Genomic DNA, 14,829 nt, shown 5'->3' with positions numbered 1-14,829 from the left:
ATGTAGTGACTTATCAGTGCACAAACACAGCAAGGATGAAAAACATGCATCCTGTTCTCATTCAGGAGCAGAATAGTTTCAGTTCCCTCTCCGGGTTTGTACTAAGACAAACATTTTGGAATTAAAGATGGAATTAAAAATTGAATACACCATTAAAACCTTTAAATGAGAGTGAACAACTAACTTTAAACTTCCAATGGTTAACTGATCAACTTAAGCCAAGCTAAGCTGAAGACTGACTTCAAATTTTAAATAAATTTTAAAAAGCACTTTTTCCTTCTTTTCTCCAATTTGGATTCTCCCAATTTGAAAGGCCCAGTCATATTCGTCTGCTGCACTCATTGCTGCAACCTCCACTATCAATTCAGAAGATCAAAGACAATAACACGCTTTCCTCTGAAACCTGTGGTATACAGTAAAGCGGCTGCTTCTTTTCACACCACAATTTACAAGTTGAGCATGCACAGACATAAGTTGGAGGAGAACACAGCACGAGAGGCTTGAGTAAGATTGTGGGCATTCGACTGACCACCGGGAGTTGATGGTGAGCAATAGATGCTTTTCCACCAAATGGTACCGGCTCAACTCGACAGTATTCCTAGCTGAATGAATCCCTCCCTCTCTGGGTGATGCTATGGCTAATTTCACAGCACCAAATTGCCAGCCACAGTCAGCAATGGCACAGTCCAAATTTGATAGCAAAGTATTGAGGGCCCATCCACACACTGGATCAGCGCAGGATGAGCCACCTAGCAGCACCTGACATTTTTCATGTTTAACAGTGCTGGGAATAATTCAGAGCTTATTAAATTCTGTTCGACACAGCAGAGGAGGCAAGCAGAGGACAGAGTTCAGCCAGATGGGAAATAACCAACACAGACTGAGGCAGGTTGTGCTTGCAAATTGGTATTTCGGAAAATAACAAACTCATCCAAATCTATTTGTTTCCTTAATGTTTCTCAGTTACCAGATCAATCGTGAAGATTTCTGAAGCACAGAGCTATGGCACACATCTCTTCTTGAGTTACTCCTACGGCAACTTTTTTCAACAGGAAAGCATTATTGCTCGGTGTGGGAATCATTCAAAATAATTATATTGACTGAAAACGGCAAATGCATCATGCAGTGTTGAGTGTCCGGTGCAGTGTCGGTTATCACAAAATCTATTTCTCTGATTTACTGAGCCATGTCTAGAAGAGGTCTTCTGAGCACACTCCTACCCAGAAAAAATGTGTGTGGACTTCAAATAATACAGGTTTTAATCAATGCCACAAAACAGTCAGGCAGATATATACCCCTTGGCAGTGAGAGGGGGGGCTTGAACAGCATTTCCTTTCCTAAAGAGGGGGGTTAATTTTTTTTGTCAACACTTGTGGCTAAATATTTGAAGACCTGGGGAGGTTGGGGTGGGGTGGGGTGTCTCAGGGGAAGTGGGTGGGGAGGCTTTCTCGCTGCTTTGAGTGATGGGGCTGACATTTCCCTCGCTGGCTGCCAGATCCTGCCCTGTGCCCCTCGCCACCAGCACAGCTGTCACTGGCGCCTGGCACACCGACCCCCGGCTCAACAACCCAGAAAACACTCACTGGAGATGAGAGAATGGACTGGATTAACATTCACACACATACACAAAAAGGCTTTATTGGTATACGGGCATTCCCTTTGGATTCCACACTGCTACAGCCAAAACCACTTTTCTTATTAATTCTAGGACAACCGCTGCAAATAATCCCCCAACCTGAAAAGCCCCCATTGCAGACCATCAACAATATGGGTCACTGGAAGCCTTCAGGAGCTCATATATACAGCAATATATATACAAGGATGCCTTTAAAATATTTTTTTTATTTTTCTACTTGGGGTTCATTCTCACCAGCGGGTGAGGAGGACATTAATGCTCTGTAACAGGAATTACATTTTCAGAACATATTTCTACATAATAACTCCTCTATGGCTTTCAAACATCAAGAAACATTGCCAAAGCACAGAAAGAGAATCAAATCCCATGACTCATGCTTATGCTCTGCTTACAGCTTGCATTCCACATCTCACATTTCAAATTTAACTTTATAGTCCTTCTCCAAATAGCATGTGCATGTTAATGTTAATGTGCCGACTGCATTATATTACTTACATTATTTTATTTGGTTGCATCAAGTGAGCCTGACTAGTCCAAATGAATATTGTTGAAAATATCTGAAAATATTTATATTGTAATTGCAAATCATTATTGTAAAGTATTGCAAATAATTATTTGATGCAGGTTGGCTTTTTATATGGATTTCATTTTAAATTTTGACATGACTCAAAATTACAATTCAATTCAGTGTATGTGCACATGTACATTTATACATTTAAATGACTATTACAAATTACTTTCTTACTTACTGGGAATTCCATTTTTTGGCCATAGTTACACGATAAGATCAATTCCAATGTGCTAACGATGCTATCTCTATGAAAGGCTTATGAATAATTATAATACAACAGTGCAGGCATATGCTAAGGCATATGTGGAGCAGATCTATAGGAATAGTTGTATTTGCAGCCCTGATGTATACATGTGATGTATATGCATTAATTTATTTGAGTTGCTATGCTGAAATTTGGGTATGATAAACCCTTCATTAATGTAAGAGTATGGGAGATTTGTCAGAGCCTTGGACAGCCTGGATTAGGTCTCCCCTGCCAGGGAGAGGCAGTGGCAGACATTCCAAAATTAACCTAGAAAAGAGGTGGGAGAAGGGGGGGTGGTGGAGACTGACATCAGGAGGTTATTCCCTCTTCTGTCTTTTGCTTTATCTTGCCACAGAAATACAACTCCACTCTCCTGCAGCTGGGACCCCTTCTGGACCTATTTGCCATGAGCCACAAATAACCTTGTCCAGCCCAGATGCTACAAAAGTGGATTGGGAGGGAGGGAGAGGGAGAATGCCCGAGAGAGCAAACAGGGTTGCAGTCTCCACCGATGCCAATGCTGCGGGCTTTCGCTACATAACACTTTCTGTCCCATTTCTGTGCTATTTCAATTAAACACATCTTACTTAGGTGACATGGTAGTATCCTGCAAACCTAAAATTACAATTAATATTGGTATTCATTCTCTGTGTGTTAGACAGGTCAGGTGGTCATTTAAGACAATAATTCTACTTCTGTTACTTAGTCAAACGGGGTATACTGTAGACCAGTGGTCCCCAACCCTGGTCCTAGAGAGCTACAGGGTCTGCTGGTTTTTGTTTTCACCTTAAAATCTTTACCCAAATGAGACCCAAGACACCAGGTGAGTTGAGTCAACTGTGTAATCAACTGCTCTAATTGATTCATGAAGTGCAGACCCTGTAGCTCTCCAGGACCAGGGTTGGAGGCCACTGCTGTAGACTCTCTCTTCCATCTACTATAGCACTTAATGTTATGTTGAGGTACATGCAATGTCTCAGTACTACTGTTACGTTGATATTGTTTCCGTTCTTTGCCTAACTGTGTGTGTGCATTTTTTTTAAAAGGACAGTCTGCCCTCCTGTGTTTTTTCACAAGATTCAGGCGGGGGAAAGCAGATAGGGTTACAGATAGATATGAGATGCCAGCAGACAAAGTGCCTCAGCCAGGCATCAAACCCCTGACAAGTCGGGGGATTTCTATATGGCTTGAGAGTTGACTGCCCTATGGATTGTATGTAGGCACTTTTTTATGCCTACTCAAGTATGCACTTCTTTAAATGGCAGTGGATAAGATCACTTGCTTAATTACAAAGTGTATTTCATGATTTCATGCCAAATGTCATTCAAATGTCATTCCCCCATCCCCCAGATACAAGTAAAGCTGAATAAAATGTTACTGACCACAATCTATAATCATGTGTAAGGAGAATTTTTCCCCGAATACTGGTGAAAATTGTTTTTGAAAAACTGTTAGCAATGTACAGAAGTTTTACTGGAGCTTTGAGATCTTGACTTGTAACACCTGAAGTGTAGGTTCCTGTCTCAAGCAAAGCTGGGCAATTTCCCAGAGGACACATCTGCTGAACAGGAAATATTTGGTAGTAACTGGGGAGGGGCTGGAGGCGTACCTGGGAGATGTCCATCACCGAGTCGCAGCTAAGAGGTCGGGCCGAGGTCAGGTCGTTGGAACCCAGAAGCGTGGAGATGATCCCGTTCCGGTCGATCCTGCGGATCATGGTGCCGTCCACAAAATAGACCAGGCCAAATTTGTCCACTGTGATACCTATTACAGGAGACAATCAGTAAATGCTGATAAATGCTAAATGAGTAAATGCTGTTTAGTTAGTGTTACAAAGCTCTTGTGGAGATCTGCAGAGTACTTTCACTGATGCTTAATCAAAGGGGAATCTTAAAGATCTTACATAAAGGGATCAGCAATAATTTAACACAATAATTCATTAGGGGGAGAATTCCGGAAAAAAGGAAAATAATTGAAGTTAATTAGTTGTTCAATAATTAAATGTTCCAGGGCCCAGAACAAGGCATTAATTGAAATACAAATGAATCTTAATTGAGTGCTAATCAGAAGAGTTTGTTTTAACCCCTTCACGCAAGCCCCCTAATGGCCAGGATGCAGGCATCGTGAGATTGCTCAACTCAGACATACAGTGTTCCTGCAACCCAACTATCAGTGGAAAAAACAAACTCTGTGTTGTAGTGTTATTATTAGACGATACACAACAAGTACGCCAAATACAAAATTTCTACAGTAAGTGCCATCATTGTAGTGCAATTTATCCATTTAACGAGCACCCCCTCCCTGCAGTCTCATCTGCAACTGTACCCCCAAAGCATGACACACTGGACAATAGTGTCTATTTGGGAGTTCATAAAAATATTCACAAACATTTTAATTACGTCATAGCAACAAGATAAAGCCAACAGTAGCCTGAGGGGATGCTCCAGCAGTGAAAAACACTGCTCACTGAAAAGCCAAATAAACAAAGATTCCCTTTCCAGATTCAGTGGTCATTTATTGTCTTGGACAACCTATTTTGGAAATAAACGCGTACTTGCACTCATCAAGGTGTAATTGTTTTCTTTTTCCTTTTTTTGTTTTTGGAAGATTTTACTAATTTTGCCAGATCAAATTCTCTCCACGTTAACATGAAGTGGGTAAGAGGAAGAGGAAGCACGAAGTCTAGTGAGGATACATACAAACATGGTGAAGATGTATATATGACTGCTTAGAACAGTTCAATTATTATCTTGTGTCATATTTTTTTGATATTGTTATATTTGCTGTTAGCTGTTAGTATTGGGACATTGTTAGCGTACACTGGGCAGTGTTAGTACAGTGGGTCGTAGTGGCCTGCTTTGTTAGAATTCATACCACCTACAATGAAATGTAGTGTCTTTCAAGAGGTTTGCACTATTCTTTAAGGTGATAATTTCACATACTAGCGTGTAAGTGTTCATAGGTGGCCCAGTCATGTGTAATGTTTGATGCACCAGTTTACTGTGAAGCTAGAACATTCTTCTGATGGTGGAATATTACTTTATTGTAATCATATTGTAAATAATGGGGGTAATAATATCTCCATGGGCTATACTTGTGACTTAAAGCATGGAAAATACTCATTCAAATTTACTGTGTGCTGATATGTGCCAGATGAACATACATTTTTCTTAATAGTAACATTTGTAAAATGTTGTCCCATACCCATGTAACCAAATAATACATACTGTACAGAGAAACATACAGGAGTTAATAATTACATAATTAGGTATGTCAACCACAGTGTGTCACAATGTTTTTGTATTATTTTTCTATGTGATACCAATGTTTCACCTTAAACCATCAAAAGTGGCAATTTTATATGCTTTATAATGGACAAAAAGCATTTTATTCATTTTTGTAGTATCATTTTGTGTTTTGAATAGGGTTTTGGACCCCTAGATAACATAGGCCCCCAATACCGATGAAAAGAAAGCAATTCCCACTTGAAAATTATGCAAAAGTGAGTTTCAGGAGTCAACAGTTGATTTGTTGTGAAACATATAATTATTTTATGATTTACAGCAATGCACAATTTACACATTTTGGATGTTTGAAGACACAAAGAGACACCAGAGTACACTTTAGATCTTTAGTAGTTCCATATATCACCCTCATTTTGCACATAGAGTTTATAATCCGGGACATATACTGTATATATTTACCTGTTTTATATATGTGATCTGTCAGTATTTTATTTCAAACTAAATGAGAAAAAACTATTTTGCCAAGATAATTGCATTTGTTGCACTTTATTTCTTCCTAAATTATGAATATAAACTAATAAATTTAAGTGTCTTGCTTCATTTAAGCTACAGGTGTCGAAGTCAAAGTGTCAAACTGTCAAAGTGCCTGCTCATTTTTGGGGTATTCTTAGCACAAGTGTTTCAAGTCATTGCTTGGCTAAGGAGTCCACACATCTTGTTCTCAAGGCCTTAAATGGCAGCTTATTGAAAGGAAAACACAAAAACCCACAGACACTGCAGCTACCTTGGGATTGCGTTTGACATCCTGCGTTTGACATTTAAGCCATTTTCCAAGTTTCTGTGACGCTCACATCTGGAGTTATAATGCCTTAAATAGAACACCCAAATGGGTGAGGATTGGCCAGATTTGGCCTCTGCACAGAGGGGTTAAACTGAGGGGCATAATTTCACATTAACTAAATATACATTTTGCTTTGATTGGGCCCCCTAGCCCAAAGTCAACAGATCCCAGTACAAAGAATAACCAGACCGATAGATCATGAAAATACATACGCAAATAGCAAATTTATTTTTAGATCAAGATTTTTCAGTTGAAATGCTGTGAAATGGCTTCTGTATTCTTGTAATATCGGTCCATGTTAATTTCATTACACCGTTAAAGCCAACTATAAACACTTTCAGTTTCACAGATTGTACATGTGACGTGTCATATAATTGCCCATACAACCACACAAAATAAATAGAAATAATAATAAAAAGAACTTGGAAAGGGAAATTGGGATTTTTTTTTCTTCCTCCCCCCCCCCTCCCCCCAGGCAACAGTATTCTGCAGAATAATCTTTTTTAAGATCTGAGCCCTAGAATCAAGTTCATAAACAAGCTCGAGGCTATCATCATGTGTGTGAAAAAGAAGTTCAATAGATGCAGGATTAAAGAGCTCTCTTTTTCCTTCTTTACCCATCAGATTACACTCCTCAGCTCTCAATAACAGACCTGGCAGACAGGACATTTGGCACTTATTGGAAATCTAACTTAATTCTACGCCATTCTCACAGATAAGGATCAAGGAGGAAAGCCTTGTGTTACGGGTGCTAGTCACCAAACATAAGTTTCATCCAAAAATGTACCTACATGGCAGACACAAGGCTTACCTTTTTTAATTGTTCCCCGACGTTTCACCCAATTTGGCATGCCCAATCATATTCACCAACCATGCTCATTGCTAAAACTCCTGCTATTGAATGCAGAGCAGTATGTGCTCCAAAGGATGTGATGTGCGTCAAGCACTGCTGCTTCTTTTCACATTTAAGCTGAGCTTGACACTTCACGTGTGGCTTCAGCAAGCAGACTGCATGACTGACCAGTAGGAGGCGATGGTGAGCAATGTGACACAGTCGCCCCCACCCCTTCCGAATTCTCCCTCCCTGAGCAACACAACGCCCAATCAAGCTCCACATTGAAGGCCTGCAGTCACTGTTGACACTGTTGACTCCATGCCAGACCGTGGGGGCCATCCACATACTAAACAGTACCATAGCAGAATGACTCACTGTGCAGCCCCTACAGACAGAGTCACATGGGTTATCTTTTCCCTGGTTCCCAGAGTAAAGCAGGGCCATGCTAAAGACCGGCCCTTTTTCCTCATCTAAAGAACCAGATTGCACCCTTATTCCTTATTATTTCCATACTTATTAATTCAACGCAGGTCACCGACCAGAAGAGAAATCTCTCTCATGACTTTTCTCAAATAGCTTTCCAAGCCCCTCCACCACATCCCCCAGTCCCCCTTCACGCCCCTGGCAGTAAACTGAGACAGAAAATGAGATTCTGTCTCAGTGGAACCGTGCTGCTCTAAATATCTTCAAACAGACTATTATTGACAGAGAAAATACTCGCAGTGCACTTTTGTGTTTCCAAGGCTGAATATTTCATATACACTGTTGCTTGCATCCATCATATTGATCACCTTCACCTTCTCTCCAGAACACTGGAAAAAAAGCTTCAATCTTTTGTCCAGGGAAATGGAAAAATAAACCATTTTTGGCGATACGCTCACAAATACTCACTTCTAGTTAGGATCCACCAAAGCAGATGGAATTCGTGCCTGTTCTTGTTCTCTTTTGAGGTAACTTAGAGTTTCTTCTGTTACTGTAAAGCCTGACATAGCGCATTAACTCTCATATACATAAAAACCTTTCAGTTCTGTACCTCACACAGGGGCAAAGGCCACATCCTTCCTTTTCACCAGTTTTACCCAATTAACCAAGCCAGGTGTGGTAATCAACTGCTTTAATTCATTAAGCAATGCTGAGTAATAACAAAAACCAGCACACCCTGTGACTCTCCAGGACCAGGGATTTGGGTCCCCTGACCTAAACCAGTAGTATAATACCATTTTCTATATGTCACATTTTATGGTATGTGATCAATCAAATTCTGAGTAACAATGAAGACCAGCAAACCATGGAGATCCCCAGGACCTTCATGTTTAATGATGGCAGACGCTGAGTGCAAGACCTACCTCGGGGGTTGGTGAGCGTGGCCTCCACAGCCTTTCCTCCATCCCCACATCGAGTCTCATCAAAGGGGAGGCACTGGTCTCCGGTCCCAACAACCAGCTCCAGATTCTTGGCCACGTCCTTCACCACATTCAGAGACTTCACCTTGAACACCTTCCTGCTGTTGGTGTCTGACAGGTAGACTGTCCCCGTCACAGGACTGGCCGCCAGGTAGTATTTGTGTGCTGGACTGTTGCTGTGGGGAGGGGGTGAAACAGGACATCATAAGTCATGTCAAGAGGATGTTAACTCATGGCTGCATAACTCCATTCCTTTTGGGCTGCTGGTGGCTGATAGTTTTTGTTCTTTGCACTTATTCTTGTTTAAGTTTCTGGTTTAACACACAAACGTAAATTTGCACCTGTATTGCGTCATAGTAAAATGCTTTCACCAAAGATTCATATGCAGTCACTATAGCTCATTACTACTCATCAAGAATGTCAGTTCTAATAACCAATCGGGCTAATTACATAATTAAGCACAGAAGATGGCATGAAATCCTGAAAGGGATCAGCTCTCCTTGCCCACCCTTGAGAAACAGTGGCTTGACACCTCACGAAAGTAACCAGGTCATCTCTCAGAAGAGACTGCTTCATGCTGCTAAATACCTTTTCACCTATTTTTATCTGAAAAGTACAGCTCACTCAAGAATATCTTGTAATTACATTGACTGTGATAAAGCCAATTAATCTTCTAACAATGGTGTGCTGAAAATGTACATATAAAGCTTGTCCTATCTGCCCAGAACATTTTAAGCTTCCCACAAAGAGGGAGCGTAAGACAACAAGGCAGCCTATTAAAGACATAGGAGTCCTCAATAAAATCTGTCATTTCTGTTAGCAGGAGTGTGGGCTTGCAGTACAGGAGTGCAATGACTGAAACCAAACTAAACTAAGCTAAACTAGACGAAAGACATATAAGAAATCAACCATCAACTGATAATATTACATTCTAGACTAGGGCTGCCCCAGTGTGTTCATGGAGATTTACCTTCCTATGTGTTTTAATTTCAACCCTAATTTGGCACACCTGATTCTACTAATTAGCAGTTGAATGAGGTGTTCTTTGTTAGGTTAAAATGAAAACCTATAGGATGGTAGATCTCCAGATACTGGGTTGGGCAACCTAGTTCTAGATATTTCGCTCAGAACACCTGTAATGAGAGAGGTTGGGTAGGAGTGCACATGCAAATGAATTCATATAAATTCACTCTAACATACAAATAAGTTCATAACCACACATTAAACTGTGGCAGATTGTTTCAGAATTCTAGAAGAATCAAGGCTCATGATTTGTAATATCCAACGCGGAATAGAAAATCAATACTTGGCAAGTCAGTAGGAAAGCGAAATGCTCTTGTGCGAATATAAACGGCGGTGCAGCCAGGCATTTAGAGGTTGGCGGCTGCATTAAGGCTATGGAAGAGGGAAGGTAGAGGAGGTGAAGGGGGAGAGAAAACTTTGGTGGCTTTTTTAATGGCGGCAATCGTTCCATGCCGTAACTGCCATCAGTCAACCGCGTGGTCCTTGGGCAACCTTCAAGGACGAGCGAGACGAGGAGACAGAGACAAAAACACCGTTGATGTTTAGTTTCTGATGTCTTTCGAAATAAAGCCAAAAGTTCTGAAGGAGCGTGGGCGGCAAAGCGCAGTGCAGTGGCACTTTCAAGATGGCTTCCATCAGAGGGCCAGAGATAAGCTCCGTCCATTTCTGCCAAATGTGATTATCGCTGTCGAACAGCTTTCGGGAAGAAAAAAGAAGCAAAAAAACAAAATAAAACAAAACAAACACAGTTCAAACAGGGCTTGGGTGTGTAATGCTGCAAGACATACATCTTAGTTGTGTGAGGATCTTATACTCTGTCCTACCAGCCCCTCCGTGTCAAAAGCTCCTACCCCAGTGAGAAACCTAAAAGCCAGTCCATACCAGTACAGTTTTTTTGAGAAACATTTAATTAGTTTGACAGACAGGAGGCCTTATCACCAAAAAGACCGCTAAGCCATGTATATGTAAAGTACAGTGACAGCATCTGACACAGTGCTCGAAGGGGTGTGGGTGCACATGGAAAATTTTTACTTTGCACCCTTTAGCAAGGTAATTCATCTGAATTACTACTAAAATAACAATTAAAAAGCTATTTTGCAATATTAGTTAACTGGCTTTGTGTAAGAATAAAAAGCTTCATGTAACTTCTACCCGGATCTAAGCACCCGTTGAGTTCTTTCCAAACACAGTCTTTGATGGTTCACCATATATAGTATAAACTCTAATCCTGGTTCTGGAGAAAATCAATATTAATTTCAGAACTTCTGCATTTATTCATGCTCTAAAAAAGCCACTGCCACTCAATTTTACACTGAAAAAACACTGAAGGTCAAAAATGCACATAATATACATACATATGTGTATCATGTTGATATAATTTTTAAGTAATTTCATAAAATTACAAATGGTGTTGAAATATTTATGAAACTGTTCAATAAATCACAAACTATAATGTGCTGAAAATGTCAGATAAATAAATACAAAACAGAACTTTCTGTGATGTTTCATAAATGGAAGAATTGTGCTATTGTGTAGTGTGTAAGTACATTTTAATTCACAAATAATATTCACTCTTTATTTTATGCTATTCTGTTAAAAAAAGACTTTATCTTTGTTCTCTGCATCCTCAATTTAAAATGGTGTACCAGAATATTTTCAAGCTTACATTTATTTTCTCTTTCACACATTTATTCACCAAAATCAGATTTCAGTTAACAAATGTAATACAGAAACTACTTGCAGCAGATTGCTTACACAACTAATTGCAGTTCCTTTTTAAAGATTTAAAGATTAGAGATCCAACACACTTGCACACTTATCAGTTCAGTTGGTTTACAAATGCTAATTTTAACAGGTCATGGACCTGATGTTCTTTTCAGAAGAGTGAAATTACACTGTTTTAAATATTCTACATACTATTATATACTATATGTTTCACATACTAATAGGAAATTGTAAGTGTAAGTGTAAACACATCTGATATGTTTGGTGAATGAATGAACGACTGCAAATCAAACCCCGAGGTTGTTATATACTGTGCTAACACCGGCTAAATGTGTATCGTGGGCATTGTCAGCATTGCAAAATAACTGGTGAATATCAATTAGATTAAAGCAGTGCTGTATATGCATGTCAAAAAAAACTTTTACAGGTAACATTGCTATTTTGCGATTCTGAATTTGTTACTTGGCCAAATTGGTGAGTTGGCAAACAGTACTGAGGGACAGCTTCTAACTGTCACTTCTGTAGGTTTAGAACAGACACAGCATTTAAAATCTGAAAAGTGAAAGCTGACAGGATGACAATTGGTTCTGGCGAAGGGCTTCTTTCTTTAATTCAGAAAACTTGTAGTTGAAGAAAACTTCCAGGACAAGCGACTCAGCAGAGACCAGAATTGGGTGGTGCAGTCTAGCCTTGAAGGTTGGCCCACAGACTCAGAGAGAGTTATTCAGTCCTTTGCCTCTTTTCACGTGATCATTACCACCTCTTTGTGATATTCGTGATATAGAGGATTGCAACGAATGAGAGGAATTCCTGACCTTCTGTGCCAGCCATGTTCTTCATCTATATTAATTGCGCCTATGATACTTGGTTGCACACTGGGGCATATTAGGAACAGGATAGACAGCTGGAGGTACAACCCCTTCCAAAGAAGTGGGGGGGCGGGGTGGCGGTAGGTTTGATGAGGACCTCTTGCCAGCGCGTGCTCCCCCATTCCACCATAGCTCTCAGCTGGCTGATGGATTGCTGTCTATATACTCGAAAAAGACACCACCTTCCCTTCTTAAAGCTCACAGGCAGATAAACGGTTCCCTAATTGGAGGACCTGAGCTAGTGCTAATTGGAAGAACTGAGCTATTGCAGATTTGTGGATGTGAGCAAGTGCTAATTGGAGGAATCCATTATTCTCTCATCAACAATTATGCCTTTTGGTGTTGGGTGAGTCATTAGAGGGGACTGGTGCAGTGCTAAGCCAAGGAATCTTGGCTGAATTAAACCCACCCGACTTCTGGCAGGATGAGGCCAACTCCATTCCGACAATGTAGATTCCCAGTCGAAGGTGACTAATGACACCATTGAGGCATAGGCTTGAACTTGTGATGGTAGGGCCCAGCCTGCGCGGGTGATGAGCGCCTTCATGAACTGAGCCAGTTAAGCATTACCTTTCCTCACCATAGCTCATGGCGGAAAATGGTCGGTAGGTTTCCACAGCACCATCGGCAAAAAAGGCAGACATAGAAACAGCTTGTGCTGTTGTCAGTTTGGAGGAGACACCCACTGTTTTCTGCTCTGTCTGCAGAGGAGCGACCCTCCTGTGGGCTCCCTGACCCCCTGATGTGGAAATCAATCAGTACAAGTGGACTACTGACAGGTTATTTAAACTGCGGGTATACTGCCCATTCCCTTGTCGCTGTGTTTCCACTGCCTTCCCTCTCATGGATGAAAGAGGAGTTACGGATCTGTGTCACGCATCACAATTGTAAAGAGCTACTACTCTGACACTTGTCTTTTTTTTGATCTCCTTCATGAATATTTCTATGCCCCACATTCATAAAGCACAACAAAATATACCTCCTGAGATGTTTTTGCTTTTTGTTACAATATTTTCTAGACTGCTCATTTGTCAATGTCAACTAGATTAAAGCTGCCTTTTTCTCCAGGTGTGAGTAAATCATATTGTAGCCACATATCTGTAGAGTTGTGCATTAATGGAAACATCTGTTTCACACGCAGCCATTTTAAGCCACATCTTAGCGAAAATGAAGAAAGGTGATTATCGTCTTTAAAAACTTAATTCCCATATGGAGCTCAAAGATGGAACATATTTAATGAAATTGTCAATTCCTGTCCATTTTCATTTGGCATTTCAAATGTTATTTATGTACTTCCGTCGCACGCACACACACACACACACACACGGCACAGATACAACCAGGCAATTTTCTTCCTAAGGATAATGTCTCTTTCTTTGTCATACAGTGTATGTTTTTCATAGTACATTTTAGTTACAGACAAGTATTTTAAGCAGTTTCTCACATAGAATTCATGTTCACAGTAATTTACACAAGAACAGTATTAATTTAGCACCATGAAAGAGTTAACCCAGTTTTTATTGCCTTACCTATGCCTGAAATCTTTATTTCTGACAGAACAAACCCAAAAGCAGCGGGAAGAGAGAAGGAACAGAGAGAGGGGAGTGTTAATGAAAGAATTAGTCATTAGTCAAGATGTTTCAGAGTTACAGGATCTTATTATAATCACTTAGAAGAATTCTTGAAGAAATTATCTTGCTAAAACTCTCACTTGTGAAAGGTGGCATATTTTAGTGGTATTAAAAATGTGTAGACATAAAATCTAAAATTCCGAATAGGCTCAATTTTATCAGGGAAAACAATGGCAGGAGAATATTAATCTCACCTGAAGAGGTTCATACCAGGGACCTCAAGGGCAACAGTGTCTGCTGGTTTTTGATGCGTTAAGTGCATTAATTAAACCTAAACTGTGTGTCGACTGAAAAGCAAAAGAAAAAACCGCCAGACACTGGAACTCTCCAGGATTGGAGTTTGAGATCCCTGGTTACACCCATTCCACCAAAACACATACATAGTTCATACATAAATCTTAGAGATTCTCACACAAAGCAAACACACAAAACAATCAAGGCCAGAATTACTGAAGGACTGTGACTGCCTTTCTGAGGCAAAAGCAGTTTCTGCAAGGTCGCAATATCTACGTCGGATTTACTAAACATTGCAATGGATCAAAATTGCTATTAAGATGTATTTTGTGGGGATCACTCTGCAACTACTTGATACATATTTAAATGCGTTTAATGCATGTGTATACCTGGAGCGAACATGCTAAAACAGGATGGAGATTATGTAAATTTGGGCAACTAAAGCACACATTAATTGCGACTCCGCCCTTTGCGTGGGAATTTTTTGAACTCCTGACGGCAGGCGGTAATTGGTCTGTGCTGATATAGCCTGTATACGACGCACGTTCTCAGCAGTCAAGTCGGTTTCC

General features: G+C 40.3%; 1 protein-coding gene across 12 annotated transcripts in view; it reads right to left on the bottom strand.

The window, feature by feature from the left end:
* Positions 1–14,829, bottom strand: part of LOC118235505 (teneurin-4) — a 247,925-nt gene that overhangs the window by 42,478 nt on the left and 190,618 nt on the right. For 7 of the 12 annotated variants that reach the window (XM_035432920.1, XM_035432922.1, XM_035432925.1 and 4 more), the window contains 3 exons: positions 13,925–13,945; positions 8,722–8,954; positions 4,064–4,218 (listed from right to left, as the gene is read on the bottom strand). In XM_035432920.1, the coding sequence (XP_035288811.1) occupies positions 4,064–4,218; positions 8,722–8,954; positions 13,925–13,945 (409 nt within the window). The remainder of the gene's footprint in view (positions 1–4,063; positions 4,219–8,721; positions 8,955–13,924; positions 13,946–14,829) is intronic. The other 5 variants (XM_035432921.1, XM_035432923.1, XM_035432927.1 and 2 more) reach the window with 1 other exon arrangement.

This window comes from Anguilla anguilla, chromosome 9, assembly GCF_013347855.1.
Source record: "Anguilla anguilla isolate fAngAng1 chromosome 9, fAngAng1.pri, whole genome shotgun sequence".
In the NCBI taxonomy this organism is placed as follows: domain Eukaryota; kingdom Metazoa; phylum Chordata; class Actinopteri; order Anguilliformes; family Anguillidae; genus Anguilla; species Anguilla anguilla.
Note: the sequence above shows the minus strand (reverse complement) of the source record. Positions and strands in the feature narration are given on the sequence as shown.